The 21503-nt window shown below is 32.0% G+C and overlaps 2 protein-coding genes across 2 annotated transcripts; both read right to left on the bottom strand.

The window, feature by feature from the left end:
• Nucleotides 1-2492: 2492 nt before the first annotated feature.
• LOC131640109 (zinc finger BED domain-containing protein RICESLEEPER 2-like) lies at nt 2493-3350 on the bottom strand. The gene has a single exon (XM_058910517.1). It carries the CDS (start codon nt 3348-3350, stop codon nt 2493-2495), a length of 858 nt encoding a protein of 285 aa, XP_058766500.1.
• Nucleotides 3351-8441: 5091 nt separating this feature from the next.
• LOC131640098 (transcription factor MYB14-like) lies at nt 8442-10198 on the bottom strand. Its single transcript, XM_058910503.1, has 3 exons — nt 9931-10198; nt 9683-9812; nt 8442-9216 (listed from the first exon to the last, which is right to left on the bottom strand). Exons 1-3 carry the CDS (start codon nt 10061-10063, stop codon nt 8709-8711), a joined length of 771 nt encoding a protein of 256 aa, XP_058766486.1. The 5' UTR covers nt 10064-10198; the 3' UTR covers nt 8442-8708.
• Nucleotides 10199-21503: the final 11305 nt, after the last annotated feature.

The following is a 21503-nucleotide window of genomic DNA, read 5'->3' as shown; positions in this document are numbered from 1 at the left end:
ATTTACATAGAGAAATTTCATTTCAATCAAGCACATGGACCCCAAAATGCATCCTCGGATCACACTTTCACTCACCAAAAAATCCCATGAAATCAGGAGATTCCTCCCTCACTCATCTAGAGGTGTCAATTTAAGGGGCCAATTAATTTGGGCCCTAGCCCCTATATTAAGAGGGCTTAAAATAATTTTAAAATAATAAGCTCTCAAATACATAGGGCCCAATGTTAGAAGGCCCCAAAATTTTAAAGAGGGCTATAAGGCCCCAAATAAAATAAAAAACTTAATTTTTAAATAGAATAAAATCAAAAACTCAAAAGATAAATCACTTTTAAATAAAAAATTAAAAATATGTTTAAAATTTTCAAAAACAAACAACTTGTTAAATTAGTTTTTTTTTTAAATTGACAAAAAATAAATTAAAAATTCTGTTAAAAATTTCTAAAAATAAAAAAAAAAGTTGTTCCAACAAAAAATTTCAAAAATAAAAAATATATATTGAGTATATAAAAAACAAACTATATATATATATATATATATATATATATATATATATATATATATATATATATATATATATATATATATATATATATATATATATATATATATATTGAATAGGACTTTATATTTTTTTCATCACATAAGCAAGCATATTATGTATTTCAATTCAAAAATAATATCATCTAAAGATATGTTTTCAAAAAGAAAAAATGTATATGGCACTAAAATATCAATTAAAGACATGAAAATATCAATTCAAAGTGTCTCCATTACAATCCATAAACATATCGGTTAAAGGCATAAAAGTATCAATTCAACAAACTCATTAAAGTATATGGCACTAAAATTAGTTGTCCACTTCAATCTTGCAATCCAAATGTATGTTGAGTCATTGTCATCTCATTATTGCATTCATCCATAGTGTTGATATCTTCCTCATCTTAAAAACAAAACAATGACATGAGTATATCACAAATATGAACAAATGAAAATAAATAAAATACATAGTATTATTACCATTTATATTTTCAGGAAATCCATACAACCAGCTCCGAGTACAAATCAACATTCGGATGTGTTCTGGAAGAGTAGAACTTCTGTATTTGGTAAGAACACGTCCACCAATACTAAAAGAAGAGTCAGATGCTACGGTCGTGATAGGAATGCTAAGCACATCACGTGCCATTATAGAGAGTATCGGAAACTTTTTCTCATTTAACTTCCAATAAAGAAGTACATCAAAATTTTCGGATTGTTCTTCATCCAGCTCCATCAATTCATCGTCAAAGTATATATCTAACTCACTCTTTTCAGGAACAAACCTACTCTCAATCGAGTTCCATGATTTAAAATCCTGCAAGATATATATGAACGATTAATGAAGAAGAAACTAAGTAAAAACATATTGTGACAAGTTATTAAAATATAAAGGCTTATAGTGAGTGATAAAAAATGTGGAGAACTCAAAAGTAGTTAACATCAAAGTAGATCAAAATTCTAGCAAGTTTGAGGCATCTTTGTGATTCTGAAACTTTCCATACAAATGTTCTATGAGAAAGATAACCTGGAATCCATGAGACTTAAGAGTTAAGACCATTTCACTATACAATGTTTTCTACAAGATTATTTCCCAAGATATATTTGATTCTGTGACATGTTGTGGCCATTGATACATCAAAATAACACTTCAGAAAAACAACAGCTTATAGTCTCCACATTCATGATTAACATACAAGTCTTCTAGCAAAAGCAATTGACAACTTTATTGATAGGATTCACAGAGAAAAACAATGCTTTTGTTAATCCACATAACTTTGCATGTACAATCAAGAAAGAGAAAGTTTCATATCTCATAACCAAAATCACTTTCATATAAAAAGCCAAAATTTACCTCCCTGACAAGAAAGGTACAATATTCATACATTATATCTATATCTTCCACTTCTTCCTCTTATTCTATCAAACCAACTATAACCTTTCTTTTCTACTCTCTCTCTCTAACCAATATCATCATGAGAGGAGGAATTTTCAGTATTCAGCTTCAAGCTCTTACACAAGAAGCTGCTACTATTGTTAAACATGCAGTGAACCTAGCAACAAGAGGAGGTCACGCACAAGTCACACCTCTATAAACTATTGCTTCAAACAAATGATAATAGAAATACAGTATCGAAATGAACTAGTTGTTTCGACACTTAACATTTAATATTGCAGTCTGCAGAGAATTACAAACACAACTATAGAAGAGTTGGAGGATATTCTCATTCATGCTCTTATATGTATTTACCCTGCTAGTTTTGCACCACGGTTTGAGCCTAAAAGACGAAGAAACGACGATCAAATCAGTCGCAAGCTAAGCAGCTAACATGATCCATTATGATAATAAGATATGTTATTTTTGTTTCTAGTAGAAAAGTATGATAACATATAGAACATGTAGTAATAGTAGCACACCTCAAAGTATGATTTATTACCATTTAACAAAGAAAATTTCAATTATTATGAAGAAAATGCATTTGAACAAGAGGAGTTAGAAGAAAACTTACACTTATAATCTTTGACTTTTTAGCTTTATTCCCATCTCTAGGTAATTTAGCCAATGAGTTGAACTCGTAAGATGATTGAGAAAGAGAAACAATTTGATTGGTTGAACAACTCACATACTCTTCATAAAGCCCTTTGAATTTATCCATCACCTTCTCAAGTTTCTCTTTAGATGTTGATGCATCAAGTGTACTATAGCAAAACTTCAAAAACTTCTCCTTCAAGCGGGGATCAAGAATTGCTCCAAATGCCAGCACGACACTATAATTTTTCCAATATTTGTCAAATTTAACTTTCATCTTATCAGACATATCCTTTATCACCTTATCAATACTTTTTTGATGTTTTTCTAAAATGCATTGTACTTTCCACACTTGCATGAAATACAAATTTGCTGTTGGATAAGATGAACCAGAAATCAAATTAGTGATATCGTAAAACGGTTCTAAGAACTCACAAATTCTTTCTCCCCTTTCCCATTCCTCCTCAGATGGACAGTATTTATAGCTTCTATCTGCCACCTTATAAAACTCAAAAGCTTTTCTATATTGTAAGGCACTTTCGAGCATCAAATAAGTGCTATTCCATCTAGTCGACACGTCATATCTTAAACCACCGCCAACATTTATCCCTGCATCCTCGACACAATCTTTAAACTTAAGCATCCTTCCATCAGATCCTTTAATATACTTGACACTCTCTCTAATTTTATGGAGGGCTTCACTAGCAATTTTTAAACCCTCTTGGACAATTAAGTTGAGTACATGGGCTGAACACCGGATATGAAAAAATTCACCATTACACATCAAATTTCCCTGCACTCGAAGATGGGTTTCAAATGGTCTTGCATGTTGTCATTGGCAGAGGCGTTATCCAACGTAATAGTAAATATTTTCTTATCTATTCCCCATTGTTTTAAGCAATCAAATAAAGTAGCTTCCAATGCGATACCCGTGTGGGGGGGCTTCATTCGAAGAAAGTTAAGAAGACAACTAACTAACTTCCAATTTTCATCAACAAAGTGAGCAGTCAAACAAATATAACCCTCACTAGTAGATGCTGTCCAAACATCCGATGTTAGACAAACTTTATTTGGAATCCTACCCATGATTTCCTTAAGCTTGATCCTTTCTTTATCATATATCTTTTCAATATCAGACACCGTGGTATTCCTAGAGACCATTTCAACACATGGATTCAAATATTTCACCCAAACTCGAATTTTTTCATACTCGACAAAGCTAAAAGGAAGATCATGTGCAATAATGGCTTCTCCAAGTAATTCACGATGTGTGTTTTGGTTGATTGGGGTTAGGCTTGACGATTCCTCTAGATTAAGAAGGCTCATCTGAAAACTTTTACAAATAAACACATGACGACTTAGATGTGAAGTTCCATAACTTTGACCGGACTTGGGGTTTTTTCCAATAGCAAAATCAGTACTACAAAAATTGCATGCAGCTCTTTCAACTCCATCTTTTCCTTTGCCGATTTTTGTGAAAATAATCCAAAGTGTTGACAATGTTTCCTTACGAGTTTCATCTTGACCTTGTGCATACTCACTCATATCCGTTGACTCCATACTATAACAAAAAAAAATGTATTATGTCAGGTTCCATATTACGAATCACATTCCAAAAAATCAAACACATCCGAAGCATTAGATACAAAACAAACAAAGAAAATAAGGATAAAATAAAACAGGAAATCGTCAATACCTTTTGGGTATGCATTTTCACATTTTATCGACCAAAAGAGTTTACAGAATGTGCTCTATCAGAATATGCAAACACTATCACAATCTCTAAATTGTTCAGCTAGGACTATGAAACCATTACAGATTTCTTTTTATGAATGCATATAGTCTTTTATAAATCTGTCTTGATGTTTGAAAAAATAATAGCAACGAAATGAACTGTGAACCAAAAGCTAAAATGAATAACCAAACATCCAAACTTGATTTCAATCTTAGTTCAACATTGACACAAGAGAATAGAGTAAGTTCAAGAGCTTTGAATCTTAACTCAAGAAATGGAGAAAATAAGAAGGTAGAGATTAAGCTGTGTATCGGTGAGCATTTGTCAAACATGATTTTAAATAAACTGGATTTTGTAAAGTTGATTATGAAGTAAAGCACTTTATATTTGGATGATGGTATTCCAGAAGCAAGTTTGATATAAAACTTGGAGAAACTTTTTAACCTTACACAATGCTGATTCAGAATAACCAAACATCTAAATGTTTACTAGAATCACATTGGACATGAGAAAGCTCAAGTTTGACACTCTTTAATATGTATCCAAACATGTAAAGCTTAACATGGTTTGACCACAAACTAGTTATGTTTGGCTACCGGTCTAATAATAGATTCCGATGAAGCTCTAACTCCGACATAGACATATTGACACTGCTAATGTAAAAGATATAGAACACTGACACTGATAGAAATATAGAGAAGGTGAAGAATTGTTCATCATTGAATCAAAAAAGAGAGAAAACAGTTATTGAATTATTGAATTATTGAATTATTGAGTTATTGAAACTGAAACCTATGTAATACTTATTTAAAGGATAACTAAATAGTGATTGCAGTGTGAAAAGGGCAGAATGGATGGAAAGGCTTAGAATATAATTCAGAGTACCATATCTTTATAAGCAATCATCATCATTGGGCACATTCATAAGACACTAGGTAATTTCTCCAGAGGGAATAGAGTCAGTACAATAGGCAATCATCAATTAAGTTTCTACACCAGCAAACCATTGTACTAAGTATGTATTTCTTAAGCAAAGCCAAAACCCTTTTTGCAACAATAACTATCAGTTGAATAGACAGAAAATAGGAAACACAGCACCCTCAGACAAAAATGATGTACATCATAGCATATACAATGGATTCATTCACAACATTCTTGCAACATAGATAGATAGATATAGATATCCAGAGCAAGAGAGAAAGAGAGAAAGAAATAACACAATACATACACACATACATTGAGAGAGAAAACCATTCAACTATATCCAATACCACTGCCCAAATATCACAAAACCATTCAACTAGTTCAACACTCTTAAAAAATATCATTACTTAATCAAATAACAATAACTTGCTAAGAAGCAGATTCAAATAATAAAAACTTTATAAATCAAACATGTATAAAGTTATTGAAGCATTTTCACAAACAGCTTGTGAATGCCCCTCTTAAGCAATATTATATATATAAAAGATGACCCATGTGAATTCAAATAAGATGAAAAAGAACCCATTTACAATCCTATTGATTCATTCCTATAACATAAAGATTTAACATCAAATGAGATGAAAAATGAAAGTTGATTTTAGAAAAACTAGAGATTAAAGAGAAATGGATAGAGAAGAATACCTTTATTTTGTAATGGAAAAAATTCGATGGCGGCGCAATAGGTTGACGCTGGCGATGACGGTGGCGGTGAAGATGAAGCTTCGGTGAAGATGAAGCTTTGCTGAACAGAAAAGAGTTTACGTGCTATTGGGAAATGAAGTTTTGTGAATTTTTGGAATAAAATAAGGCCCCTTCAATGGGGCCATAAAAAAATGTATTAGGTAAAGGGCCTAAAATATTAGGGCCCAAAATAAATCTCAATAATTAAGGGCTCAATATAATAGGGCCTTAATGGGGTTAAATAAATAGGGCTTTTAATTATAGGGCTTATTTGACAGCTCTACACTCATCCCTCAACAAACTCTAACAATTTCACTTACCAATTTACTCTAGCTAACACTCCTCATTCCATTTCTCACACGCTTCATAAGTGAGTTCAAAAATAACTTCAATTCCTGTAACATATAACATCATTCCTCCACCTCTCAATCACACTGACTCTCACACTTGAACAAAATCCTCACACGTATTTTATATCCACCTCAACCTTAAGCTCTCCTATAAATCAACTCTCAACTCACTCTTAACTCATACCGCATTTGTCAGAAACTACCCCATGGAGCCTGCAAGCTAGATTAGTTGAATGGACGACTCAATCCAAGAAAATGGAACTTAGTAAACTTGAGATATCATTATAGTTAGCCATCCAATGTATGAATTCCCTTAATACCCTATTCATATAAAGTTAACTTGTTGCTTATTATGAACTTTCATGGGAAGATCCTTTTGCCTTTAGAAGCAATGTAAATGTTGGTCTTCTATTGGAAGATCCTTGCCACCCTCAGAGGTAATACAACTGACGACTTCCATGAAAACATCATTGTCGCCCTTAGAAGAAATATAAATGTTAGACTTTCATTAATAGATATTTGCCTCCTTTAGAGGCAATATAAATATTGGATGTCTATTGGAAGATCCCTGCTGCCTTCAGAGACAATATAAATGTTCGACTTCTATTGGAAGATCATTGTTGCTCTTAAAGGCAACATATATATATTGGATTTCCATTGGAAGACCCTTATTCAATTTAAAAGTCCCGCACATGAGAATTAACTTAAAGATCTCGCTTGAAAGACTCAACTTAAAAGTCTCGCCTGAGGGACTTTACTTAAAAGTCTCGCCCATGGGACTCAAATTAAAGGTCTCTCATGAGGGACTCAAATTAAAATTCTCACTCGAGGGACTCAACTTAAATGTCTCGTCTGCGAGACTCAACTTCAAAGTTTTGTTTAAGGGAATCGACTATCTAAGTCTCGCTCAAGAATGAATTATCCTCTATCTGAATTAAATTACATGCCCTTTCCTAAGCCTTGTGCTAAAGGGAATGTGTATTGGTATATATAATTGTAAATGACTGACAGAAGGCGATACAAGAGTCCTCTTAGAGCATCTCCAATGGTTATACTCTTTCTTTGGTTCTTTCTGGGACCCATTAAACCACATCAGATTAAAGTAATTCATTCAATTTTTTACTCCAATGGTACAACTCTAAAGAACCCATATTGAGTCCCACAATTTTATCTTACATATTAATATTATATCATATTATTTAGATATATATTTCACTCATATTCTATTTTATTTCATACTGGGTTCCACAATATACATATTTTAAAGGCAAATGGTTCAATGCATTGTTGCTTCATCAAGCAACGGTTCACCAGCTGGCAAGACTTTTTCCCTTTTCCAATGTTAAATCCATATGCCATGCTGGCGAACAAGGTGAAAAACCCACCGCTGGAGATGGTCTTAGAACCAAAGATACAACATGTCGCCCTTGCAAGCTTCTGAGGTATATCATTCGCCCATTTATGAAAATATTAGGAATGGTGTGTCTACCCACTAACGATGCGAGAAAGGAAGTCAAGAGAGAAAGCTACATTCTCCATTGTAATAGAGTTTTAACTACCACTCCCACTCTTCTAAGATAGGATAGGCCATTACTACTTACGTGAGTTCTAAAATCCAAGTCCAGGCGATTCATAAACACCTCATATATAAGGTTGGGGGATACATTAACTTCACTGAGAAAACACATATAAAGTTTTTAGGTGTTGTCACTCATTTTATTTTAACCAGTAAAATTTTGATGTTTATTTATTTGTTATTAATATGATATATTGCCTTAATTTATTATTTATTGATAAATAATTTATTTTAATATTATTTATTAATTTAGTTTAATCTAAATATTTTTATTATTTCATTTGTTTTAAAAATAATCAATCATTGTTATTTTTTTAATATTAAATGTTTAATATATTATATATTATACATTATATCAAATTTATTATATTATATAGCATTTTATAACATCAGTAAAAAATTATAATTTATAATTTAAAAATCTAAAAATCAAACCAAATCGATATACATGAAATTAAATAGAATCAAAGCTGATTTTTTATAAATAATTTAAAATTAAATCGAACCATATACAATTTTATTCTTAGATAAAATAATATTTACGTCAAAACCAATCTAAACTTCAGTACATATACCATACTGGATAAAATAATCTGAAACTCTAGGCTACAGAAGTTATTCCTCATTTAACAAACTCCTCTCCAAGAGGGTTTTAATTATTCAGCAAAATTAACTTAAGTCTTTTTTTTTGGTTGACAAAAAGCAAAATTAACTTAAGTCTAAAACTCTAAATAATGAGACAAAAACATGATTTGCGTTCCATCCAATGAACATACAAGTAGTACAACTTATGAAAAACAATGATAATTCAATGAATCATAACTCTAATAGCTCAGTTATTTCCTCAGCTCTCGCATAAACATCATGCCAAAAATCCATATCTTGGCACAAACTCAATGAACTAGAACTAAACACACCTTCATCACCAACTTGAAATTCATAATTATCACCACCAATGTCCATAATGCTAGATTTATCAGACGACAAAACTTCAGACCAGAAATCCTCATCCATTGCAAAATTATTTTCCGCCGAATCAACATCATCATTATTGTTACTATTATCATGATTATTAGTAGTAACAACGCTACTACTAATACTATTATTACTATTATTATCATTATCATGGGATGGAATGTCACTAGAACATTGTTCTTGTTTCGCATCGACATCGAATTCCAACTTGCTTTCTTTTTTACTTTGTTTTAAGGTTTCATTGTTGCCTTGTTGGTTTTGTGGCAGCCTCTTCTTCAAATGTGTGTGCCATACATTTTTAATCTCGTTGTCTGTTCGACCAGGTAACCTTGCTGCTATAGCTGACCATCTGCAATTTTATTAAAAAATCTAATTAATTAAATATTTGTACAATAAAAAACATGGTGAAATACTATTTTGTAGTTTAGTTATTTGTTTCTTTTATATAGGAATATGACAAGATGTGATACTAATTTATAAAACATGTGAAAATGTAAAAGAGGCTCTGCAGACAGACATATGTAGTATCTGTTTCTGTCTGGTTATGATTTTGCTTCCCTTAAAATTTAAGATAAATCCAAAGCCACTGGGCCTAACCATTATTATTCCTTTTCTCCTTTTTATACAAAAAAATAAATTAATATATTAAATAGATTTTGTGTCTAGGACAACAAAAATTTAACATTATTGCGTGTGTTCGAACCAAGGATCTCTCGTTAAACTGAAAGAAATTTCTTACTATCGGCTATATATAGAAATCTTGATTCAGTATATTCTAATAACTAAGATGGTAAAAATATAATAATTATTTTTACCTGTTTCCCAACATTTCATGTAAATTGATTATTGCATCTTCTTCTTCTTTGGTAAAGTTACCGCGTTTGATATCCGGTTTCAAATAATTTGCCCATCTCAATCTGCAACTCTTTCCGCATCTCAACAAACCTATTGATCAAAGTAACAAAAATGAGAAAAACTAAAACTTTGGTTATTAATTTAATTCATGAGAGTGATACTATATATGAATTTGAATTCATATGTTGAGTAAAAATAAAAAAATTACCAGCTTGTTTGGGAAGAGCACGCCAATTGGAATGACCAAAAGTGTTTATATGATTGATGAGGATTCTATCTTCTTCTTGAGTCCATGGTCCTTTCTTCAACCCCATTTTCTCACAACATGGAGCTCTTCCCATTTTGTTATAAAAATCCAAATTCTCTTCTTTTGGATATTTGAAAGCATAAACTTCAGGATCTCTCGTATTTATATATAAATAGTATACTCAAATTAAAACATCAACTTGATCAAAAAGGTGACAATAAAGTTGAGAGTTGAAACTTCAAATGTCACACGAGTAAACTAATTATAGCTGCTTTATTTATAATAATAATAATAGTACAATTTGAATATTATTGTAAAATTTAAAATTTAGTTGTCGCTTTCAGACATTTGTGTAAATGTACGTCTCTTTTGTTTGTGTGTTTTATTTTATTTGTCAAAAAATAAACGTGGGAATGTGCCTGCTAATATATGTAGCTGTCGACAGCATGACATTTAATCGTGCATTCATTTATGATGAGGCTTATTGACTTCTTCACTTCAACATGTATGTCCTTTATTCAAACTCTTATTGACTTTCAGGTTGCATTAGCAAAATTGTATATGTCTCTTACTATGCCTCTTTATGTGATTTTTCATAATTTACTAAATGTATTTTTTAGTTTTTATTTAATAATATGATCTTTAAACCTAGTTTGGATATAAAAAATGACTAAGTAGAGATGGCAATTGGATTTACACTTGAGACATATGTATGTATGTGTACGTATAATGTATGTTTTCCTAATTGGGGCACTTGCCCCCACCAACTTATATATTTTGTGAGTGTGTTTAATAATTCTAGGGGTAGTTCTTGGATTAATAATTTTAAGGAGAATTACCCTTGTCTTAGTTTTTGTCGAGGTCGACAGATTGTTGATAACCATTTTATCAAATCGTTAAGAAACTATAATGCTTTCAATGAACCTTTAATGTGAGAATGCCTTCGGCAAACTAAAGTACAACTGAAAAAACAATTAGTACAAGAAGTAACAACAGTTACATTAGAAAAACAAGACATCAAATACACAAAAAAAGAAAAGAAAAAAAGTGCAATACTCAAAACTAAGAAGTCATAAAAGAAATCCCGAAACAAACACCAACCTCAAAGGACTACACAAAAAAGAAGAAGCGTAATTCTCTTGTGATCTCTTTGAAATTATTTGAAGGTTGAAAGCTAGACATAAAAAAATTTGGTGAATGTTATTGAACATAGTTTGTTTAAAAGCTCTAGTTGTTTGTAGAATGTTATTGAGTTGGGCCTATATAAAAACTATGGTTGTTTGTAGAAATTTTGGGAGTTGATCATATGCAAAAGTCTAAATTCTTTTATAAGTTGTCGAAAAAACACAAGTTTGTTTTAGTGGAAATTTCAAGAAAAAACTCTTAAGGACTAGGGTAGACAAAGTGGTTTAGGTCGTCCAAGATACATCTCTGGTATAAATCAAAGAGAATTTATAAACCATTTTTTTTGGAAATTCAAATATACAGTTTACCTCTACTGTGTTTGAAGTCATTTGGTTAATAGTCATATGCTCTCACTAAACACATCTCTGGCCTCTTTCCCAATACGGAGGTTTGCTTGGAATCAACCAAACAACATATAAGAATGAACTAGAGGCTTCTCTCAACATTTACGTCATAATCCTAGCTTTGTGTTTGGTAGAAAATATTTGAGGGCAATTGTTATGGGTCGGTCAAACAACCTAACAAGGCTGACCCTATCTAAATAATTACATTCAAGTCTGGTAAACTGATAGATTTCACCATGAGGAAAGACACCAGAGGCAAGTTAATTTATCATCTTAAGTTGTTAAATTCAATTCAATTGACCTTCCGCAATCCACAATGTGCCTTTAGGAGACGGTTTTTTTATTATAAACTTTTAACTATTATTTTAATTCTTTAATTTAATATTAATCCATTTGAGTTAATCTTTTTTTTTTTTGGGAAAAAGAGGGCCTAAGCCCCAAAGAAAAAAACACTAAACAGGAATCCAACGAGAAACAGCAAAGCCTATCCTATCATCCAACAGATGAGCAACAAAACTGGGCTCAACCGTATAATCAACAAAACTGCAAGATAAAATACATCCTTCATTAGCCATGGCATCCGCGCACTTGTTTGCTTCCCGATAAGAGTGACTAACTTGAACATCCTCATGGAGATCAATCAATCGGCGAATTTGCCTTAGCAGAGCAACACCGTCTCCACTATTAGACGCACCTTTCATAATAACATTCATAACCGCAACATAATCCACGTTTAATTCCACTTTGTTTTGTCCTATCTTGAGAGTATATTTGAGACCTTCAAAAATGCCCCAAAGTTCTGCTATAAAGGCAGAACACTCCCCTGTGTATTTTGTAAAACCTCCTAGCTATTTACCATGAGTATCTCTCACCACTCCTCCGCATCCTGACGTTACCCTATCCTTGCTAGCTCCATCAGTATTAAGTTTGACGTAATTATGCCGCGGTGGTTGCCAACGAATCATAGCGATCTCCCTATCGACAATAACCGTGACAGCATTTTGTTTCTTTGCCACAGAATACTCCTCAACCAATTTTGCAACTTGTTGTGCCTCGTGTATAGGCCGAGCGAAATCGATTTCATGTGTTTCTTTATTCCGCCATGTCCAAAGGCAATGACACGCTACTGCCCAGAACTCGCTCCAATTATGCATATTTGTACCACACACTCGCAAGTTGAGATTTACCCAATCTTGCAAGCCCACCTGCATAAAACTGTTAGTAATACCCGAAGGAATTCTGCTGTCCCAAATACGCTTGGCATATGGGCAGTCCCGAAAGACATGTAGCACCGTCTCCACCTCCACCCCGCACGTTTGACAATTTGCTCCACCAAATCCCATGCGACTCTTCCGTTGATTGGTGAGTAACCTATCATGAGCCATCAACCATGTGAGATAACGCACTCGTTTGGGAACATTCAGCTTCCATATATTCTTCCAACATATATCCACACTATCGAAGTTGCTATCCCGTATAGAATTATACATAGCTTTCACAGAGAACTGTCCACCACTAGTTCCCATCGGAACAAACTCATCTTCGCCATAACTATCATCCGGGGGGAGATGAGCTTGAATTCTGTTCTGAATTGTCAGCGGCATCCATCCCTGCATAATCCCCATATTCCATTCACCATTGGTGTCCACTAAATCACATAACTTAGCTTCCATTAGATTATGTGGAATATGCATGTTTGGATCCTCCATAATCTTACTGTTATCTAGCCATCTATCTCTCCAAGGATCAATTTGTTTACCATTGCCAATACACCAAACTCCATTTTCATTTAACAGAGATTCCATCTTTTGAATATCCTTCCATAATTTTGAGTCTGTGTTTTTATAAGTGTCGGTCGCATGCTCCTCGTTCTTACCATATTTACCTTTTAACACCTTACACCAAAGCTCAGCAGGCTTGTTATGCAATGTCCAGCTCAATTTTGTTATACAAGCATTATTCATCTTGTCAAGTCTTCGCAGCCCCAGACCGCCTTCCTCTTTCGGCGTTGTAATCTTGTCCCAGCTTATAGCATGATATTTCTTGATTCCATTAGAGCTCCCCCAAATAAAATTACATTGTAAACCGTTAATTTCCTCAATGCAGGCCCTTGGAATAATATTTGTCATCATCGTGTAAATAGGCATAGCTTCCATTACACTCTTGGCTAGAGTTACCCGCCTCGCAAAAGATAGATGCTTTTCTTTCCAACTAGCAAGTTTCCTGGAAATGTTCTCTATAATGTATTGGTAATAATTCCGTTTAAGCGCTTTCCCATTAATTGGAATCCCTAGATATTTCCCAAGGCTGGTCGCAACTCTGTAGTGAGAGAGCTGAACAAGTTTGTGTTTCGTAGCTGCAGGAACATTTCTTGAGAATACGATACTCGTTTTCTCAGTATTAACTTCCTGCTCTGAGATTGTGCAGAATTTATTAAGAGTATTAATCACACACGCCATTTGCTTCTCCGTCGCCTCACCAAATAACAGTAAATCATCTGCAAACATCAAGTGCGATACCATGATACTGTTTCTTCCTAATCGGTTTGTTTTCCACTTGCCTTCATTAACTTCATGCATGATTAGATGGCTAAGCTTCTCCATGCATAACACAAATAAATACGGTGACAAAGGGTGTCCCTAGCGAATTCCACGCTGAGGTCTAAAGAACTCTGTCCTCGCTCCGTTCCAGTTAATGTTGGATTCCACACTTGTAATACCATGCATAATAATATTAATAAGACTCACTGGGAGTTTAATCTCATTAAGAGTATGCCATATGAATTCCCAATTTAATTTTTCGTACGCTTTCGAGAGGTCTACTTTGATCACAAACCACCTTTTCGTCCTTTCATTTTGTTCATACTGTGGAGGACTTCATTTGCAATAATGATATTATCTTGAATTCTTCTACCAGGTACAAATCCGGATTGGTACGGAGAAATCAAATGTGCCATGTGATCCTTTAACCTATTTACTATGACTCTGCTCACAAATTTGTAGATGGAATTACATAGTGAAATAGGTCGGAATTGCGTCACCCGTTGCGGCTGGCTGACTTTAGGAATTAAGCAAATGTCAGTCTGGTTTACTTTGGAAATGCTGCCAGGATTGTCCCACACCCTTTTAACAAACTCCTCAACCTGTCCGCCAACAATTCTCCACGACTTCTAGTAAAATCCCGCTTGGTAGCCGTCTGGGCCCGGCGCCTTCCAAGGGCACATAGAGAAAACAGCCTCCTTAATCTCTTCAGCAGTAAACTTGACATTTAAGCGATCTAATTTCTCGGTATCAATTCTAGGGAAAGTTATATGGGTTTGATTCCAAGCTTGGTTGGTATCTTGGAAAGCAAACATGTTTTTAAAATACTCAGTCACCATATGTGCCAATTGGTCATTGTCGTCCACCCATTGGTTTTGATCATTTTGCAATGCCATAATTCTGTTTCAGCGTCTGCGATGAATGGTTTTAAAATGGTAGTATTTCGTGTTACGGTCTCCATCCAACATCCATTTAGCTCTAGATTTTTGGAACCACATCAACTCCTCTTTCCTCAAGATATTACTGAGTTCTTGAAGGTGGACCTTTCAAGTAGTTAGCTTATACAATACTCTATCTATTATGATATGAATATGATGAGTTATAGTCTTGCCTTAGAATATAGTAACTTCAATATAGTTAACCAATGTGTGTTTCACAGGGAATTCAACCATATATGCAATGTACCTAAGCCTAGATCTGAAAGTAATTTCATCATAAAGCTGACATTTAGTTAGACTGATATGTTGACTGTATTCTTTAAGGAGAGGGTTAATGAATTGAGCATTTTTCCTGGTAGATTTTAAAAATATCATAAGGTCATTTGCAAAAAAAATTAATGTGGCTAGGAATGGTTATATTACCAACTAATATGCACATCAACTTACCATGATCCACTAACATAGATGACTATCTACTAAGTGATTCTTCATTAGGGCTGAAAATGAACTGAACAAACTCAAAAATAGTTTGGAATTAGGTTCAACAATTAAATCGTTGAATTAGGTTCTTGATCCAAATGAATTGAATATGAGCGAAAACTAGTTTGTTAACTAAATGAATTCTCATTAGATTCATGAGTCAACTCGATTACACATGAGATGAATTATATTGTCTTTAAGAATGGATTTAAAGATTAATCCAAAACTTGGCCCTATATTTTCGTTTGATCTAACAGTTTTAATTGATAATTTATATTCTCATGTGAGTAAAATATTTCTAAAAATAATTATATAAATAAAATCATCATATAAATTATGTTTTTTTTAAAAAATAACTTAAAAGTGATAACTTTTATTTTATTTTCATATTTTCTATTTAAAAAATATTATTTTAAAATGTCAAATATATAAAAAAGAATAGACTTAAAAAATAGCTTTTAAGTCTGTGAAGCAAGCGAGTTAAACCTAACAAAATGAATCTAACGAGTTGAACCGAGTTGTTCGTGAATTTTGTGGCGAGTCGAATTTGCGCTTAAAAAAAGTTTGTGACGAACTCAACCGAGATTTAAGTTGAACCAATTCTTAACGAGTCGAGCTAAGATGAGTTCGACTCGACTCCTTATTTTCAGCCCTATTCTACATTAATGCATAAGAGTAAGGGAAATAGAGGATGTCCTTGTCTCGCTCCTCTATAGGAAGATTTTTTTTGCAACTTTCCTATTTAACATGATTGATAGTTTGACTTAAAATAGAAAGGAAAGTATCCAATCACAAAAAATTTGATCAAAAGCAAATTAAACAAAAACTTTAATAAGATATTTTTAATTTAAGTATTAAAGATTTTTCTGATGTGTATTTTCAAAGTCATACTATCTTAAAGAAATTTATTAATTTATGGAAAAGTATTAAGTATGACACTTTTAAGATAGAGGGACCAACTTATTTTTATTGACTTATAACTTTTCTTGATAAAATCATTTAATAAGTTTATAGTTTTTTTATTTTTTCTTTTAATTTTATCTTAATGACTTATTTTAAAAAATTAAATATAAATTTTTTATGTTATTTGTATCAAACTTTTAACATGGCAAAATATCACAAATTTAATTAATTAATTAATTCATTATCCGTCATCTATTTATTGATTTAAAAATATTGAAAATCAATTAAATGATAAGAAATCTCTTTAAATTTAATTAAAAGTTTTGGCTTCAAACTCAACCTAAATACGCAACACGGTTAAATTCTTTTAAATTTGAGTTTTAACATCTATTGTAATTCTTTTTAATTTGAGAGATTAATCTATAAATTATGCGTAGAAAATACTTCATTTTAATTTAAAAAAGTTTTAAAACTATAGCCATCCGCTAATAATTAATTTATTAACTATATATGATTTCTTGACCAAGAGGTCCTTCGGGCTGCTGATTACTTTATTTGTAACTTAGTAATAGTTGGATTTGATTATGAAAATATTCTACAACCAATTACCTTAACTAGTCTTACTAAATTACAATTGTTACGCCGGCCTCACTATTATTTGTTTATAGGGTCTTGGCAAACTGATACACCCTCCATTTCATAAAAAGACATTCAATAGACTAATTCAGACAATAAAAAAATATTTGAAAAAATTGAATTATTAGTATTATTTTTACATATTTATATAATTTAAAATATTAAATTAAAACTGATAATAATATTATTAGTTATATAAGTTTTCATGATAAAATAATAGTTAAATGATTATGGTGTTAATATCAAAGTCGTTTCGATAAAAAACGTTAACACTAACATTATAAATCTCATTAAAAATCTCGTACTTCACCTTGAATTAAACTTACTGAGATAACACATTATTTTATTAAAGATCACGTCGAAAACGATGATTGCGTAATTAAATTTGAGTCCACATCTAATCAACTAATATATATTTTTACAAAATCTCTTTCCAAAAATAAAATATTTTTGTTATAAAAACTAAATTAAATCAATTATGCATAGATTAAAATGTTTAAGTGCTTCTTCTACTTATCTTTCTCAAAGTGCCATATATATTATATATGTTGTATGTTTATTATGTCTCTCTGGTAATATTAAAAAGGATAAATACTCTTATAGTGAGTAAAACATACTTTTCTTTAATTGTGAAAGGAAGTTAATCACTCCAATTCTTTTATCTATCTTTTGTTGTGTTTTCTATCTCTTCTAGAGTGTGTCATAATCATAAAAAATGGAGGAGAATATAGATACATGTGTGTCGACAAATGGTTTTGATGATAACAATTGTCAAAATATTGTGTTGATGACAACAATCAAATGGGTTTTTTTTTATCACGACAACTCTTTCAAAGGTTCCCAATAATTACATATGAACAAGAATAAGATATCTCAAACATCGTCAGTCAATTGTGTTACATTACAATTGAAAGTACCATACAATGTCGAATCAAGCAAAATAAATTTAAAGGTGTGAAAAGGTGGTCTCAGAGATCTAATCTCAAAGACGTGAAAGTGTGGAAGCTTGTATGATCTCATGCTTAGCGTTCTATATAATACCATACAATGTCAAATGTGTTACATTCCAATTGAATGTACCATACAATGTCGAATCAAGCAAAAGGAACTTAAAGGTGTCAAAAGATTATCTCAGAGATCTAATCTCAAAGACGTGAAGGTGTGGAAATTTGTATGATCTCATGCTTGGCGTTCTATATAATTTTGATCAATTTAATTTCAAAGGAAACAAGATTAAGTCTTGAGGTACTAAGGCTACGCACACATACAAATTATTTGCAAACTTCTTCTCTTTTGATAAAAGTTCTTAAAACTAATATAGGCAAGTGATTAACTGAATACAAACTTGTTTGATTAATAAGAAAGGTAAAATACACTATCTAATTGATTAAGAAGATATTATATATAATTGATTAAATCAAAGTGTAAGCCCTCCTAATAGATTAAGGAGGTCGGTATTGATTAAATGCCATCAAAAATCAAAATTTCATATTTTAGCTTGATTAATTGATTAGTACATGGTGTTAATGGATTAAATCATTTAAAAGATCAATAACTTGTTTCCTTTTTTAGTCCGATTTTTTTAAGTAAAGGAGGATTCTCCTTATTTCAAAATAGAATAGTTTTCTAAATATAAAATTTGCACTATCTTTCTTTCTCTCACTATTTTAAAGTTCATCTTATCGAAGTTTCGTTAGTGCCCAAAGACTGAAAAGTTTTATCTGAGAGTTGTGTTGTATTGGTGTTGTATTGTAATTTCTTTTTCAAGAACGTAGTTCTCTTATGATCTTTTTGTAATTACTTGAAGGTTTCCAGCTAACCTAAATTTCTTGGGTGGAAGTTATTGATTTGAGCCTGTATAAAAGCGCTAGTTGTTTGTAGAAGGTTATCGAGCTAAACTTGTATAAAAGCCATGGCCGTTTGTAAAAAAATTGTGAACTGATCTTGTGTAAAAACTTAAGTTCTTTTGTAAGGTTGTTGTACTGATCATGTTAAAACACTCGAGTTTGTTTTAAATCTCAAAGGGAAACTCCTTGGGACTGGAGTAAGTCAAGTGATTTAGGTTGAACTAAGATAAATATCCAATGTGATCTTTCTATATTATCTCTTTTATCTTCTATTATTTATTCCGTTGCTTATTTTGCTTTTTATTATTTGACTGCTTCATCTTTCTTTCTTTATTTCTATCATCTAACATAAACGATTTTAAATCAAAGTTTATATATAAACCTTTTTTCTTTGGAAATTTGAATATCACAATTCACCCCTCTTATGTTTAAAGTCACTTGGTCAACAATCACCTAATCACACTCAACATGCCTTTGACCTCTTCCCCAAATCACATGTCTTCCTTGAAGCCTAAAAAAAAATAGAGGATTATGGTTTGGAGTTCGGTCTCAATATTAATGTCATAACTCTTGCTCTAGGCTCAGTAGAGAAGACTTGAGGGTTAATTATAATAGGCTGGTCAAAAGAACCAACAAGACTGGCCCAATATGAGAGACCCAATCCACATCGTTTCATTCAATACTGGCGATGACACAATCTATCGCTAGGACGGCACACATTAGAGACAAGCCACTTGCTCATTTTAAGTCGTCAGATCCAATCTAATGACCTCCCACAGTCCACACCGTGCCTTCTTGGATAGGTTTTAATCGCCGACCATATATAAACTCGATTTCATTGTATAACAAGTAAAATTTTCCATTCAATCTTGCAAGTTACGCCTCTTTCTCCTCATTGACTTGAGTGCTAGAACATTGCAGATTCACGCCTACTCTTCCATACTGAAGGTTCACATCGTTTTACTAAAATTTTACAATGTCGTATCAAAAATCTTTTACAATAATTTCTAACACATCAATCTTTTGTCCCACGCCGGAAGAAATATCACTTATTTTTTTAATATAAAATTAGTGACTATTTATTTAATTGTATTATTTAATAATTATTCAATTTAATCTTTTATATATATATATATATATATATATATATATATATATATATATATATATATATATATATATATTGTTATTTATAACAAAATTTTAGTTTTACAAAATACATAGATTTATTAAGTTATTTTATTCATTAGCTATTATAGAATAGAATTTTATCCTCTATTATAATTTATCAAACTCAAAAAAATTATCTATTTTTTATTTCATGATAAAGAAATTCTTCTGCTGCCGTCACTTTATTTGTAACTTAATAATAGTTGAATTTAATTATGAACAATATTCTCCGACCAATCAACCTTAATTAGTTTTACCAATTGGTACGCCTGCTGCACTATTAAATGTTTCTAGGGGTCATGGCAACCTGATACACCCTCCATTTCACAATAACACATCAAATAGACACAATAAAAAATATTTAAAAATAATTCTTTTAAAGTATTACTAGTAAAGGACCCGTGCGCCCGCACGGGTCACGTAAAGTCGGTATAAATATTAAATAAATATAATATGATTATGGTTAAAAAATGTATTTTAATTTATACGAATTAACAGAAAAAAAATCAATATTAATTGTCATATAAATATTAATTTAATTTATTAAGTTGTAGTAGTTGTTAGGATATAGATAGATTGGGTAATTGCTATTAAACCAAATATATGGTGGAAAAAAAAGGTTTGGCCCGTCGGGCATGCCAATAATTTTTATAATTGTTTATAATTTTAATTTTACAATTTCTATCAATATTATAAAATAAAATATATTATACAACAAAAAAATATATTATACAACAAAAAAATATATTGGTTTAATAATTTGATTAGATTTAATGTAAAATAAAAAAATATACACCAAAAAAAGATGGATAACACAATTTGATTATGTTTGTTAAATTTGTGTAGTAATTTAGAAGTTATATGCTATAGTAATTTAGATTATTGAAAATTTCTCATCCAACCTCATGGATCTCTTACACACCACAGGATTTTACATTTTGGCCCCCAGCTTCCGTAGATGGATCTCCGGAAGCACCCCATATTTTGAAAAAAAATTGATTTCTTCCATAGTTGCATCTACGGAAGCGTAATAAACTAGTGTATATGGGGAGAAATACACATAAAATCAGTTCAGTGATTATTCCGTAGATGCATCTACGAAATGCCCTTAGCGCCACATTCTTCCGTAGATGCATCTACGGAAGTGTCTGATATAGTTTGAACCAACATGATCACTCCCTTCGTTGTTTCATTTCTTCAAACACCACATACTCCACACCCTAAAAACCCTACGCACGGCACCTCCTAGAAATCCAATTGATCGTATTATATGTGTTGGATGGCTCGCCAAATCGCGTCATTTTGTACAAGTTTACTTGTAACCGGGATGCCCCATACCACCTACTTCACCGGAATAGGCACTTTATCACACTGGCGTTGTCGATACGTGGCCGGACCGTTTTGTGGATAGGATGCACGATTTTGAATATTTGAACAACACCGAGAAGGAATCAAATGCCGAAAAGTCAAGATTATAGCCTCCAATAGATT

This window comes from Vicia villosa, unplaced genomic scaffold (assembly GCF_029867415.1).
Source record: "Vicia villosa cultivar HV-30 ecotype Madison, WI unplaced genomic scaffold, Vvil1.0 ctg.002934F_1_1, whole genome shotgun sequence".
Classification (NCBI taxonomy): Eukaryota; Viridiplantae; Streptophyta; class Magnoliopsida; order Fabales; family Fabaceae; genus Vicia; species Vicia villosa.
Note: the sequence above shows the minus strand (reverse complement) of the source record. Positions and strands in the feature narration are given on the sequence as shown.

What these genes read in the sequence shown, in the direction of transcription:
- LOC131640109 (XM_058910517.1), bottom strand. Translation starts at nt 3,350, where the DNA reads ATGTGTAATGGTGAATTTTTTCATATCCGGTGTTCAGCCCATGTACTC.
- LOC131640098 (XM_058910503.1), bottom strand. Translation starts at nt 10,063, where the DNA reads ATGGGAAGAGCTCCATGTTGTGAGAAAATGGGGTTGAAGAAAGGACCA. An exon ending in TGCTCTTCCCAAACAAGCTG is followed by an intron (nt 9,813 to 9,930) that starts GTAATTTTTTTA and finishes TTTGATCAATAG; the next exon opens with GTTTGTTGAGATGCGGAAAG. An exon ending in CATGAAATGTTGGGAAACAG is followed by an intron (nt 9,217 to 9,682) that starts GTAAAAATAATT and finishes ATAAAATTGCAG; the next exon opens with ATGGTCAGCTATAGCAGCAA.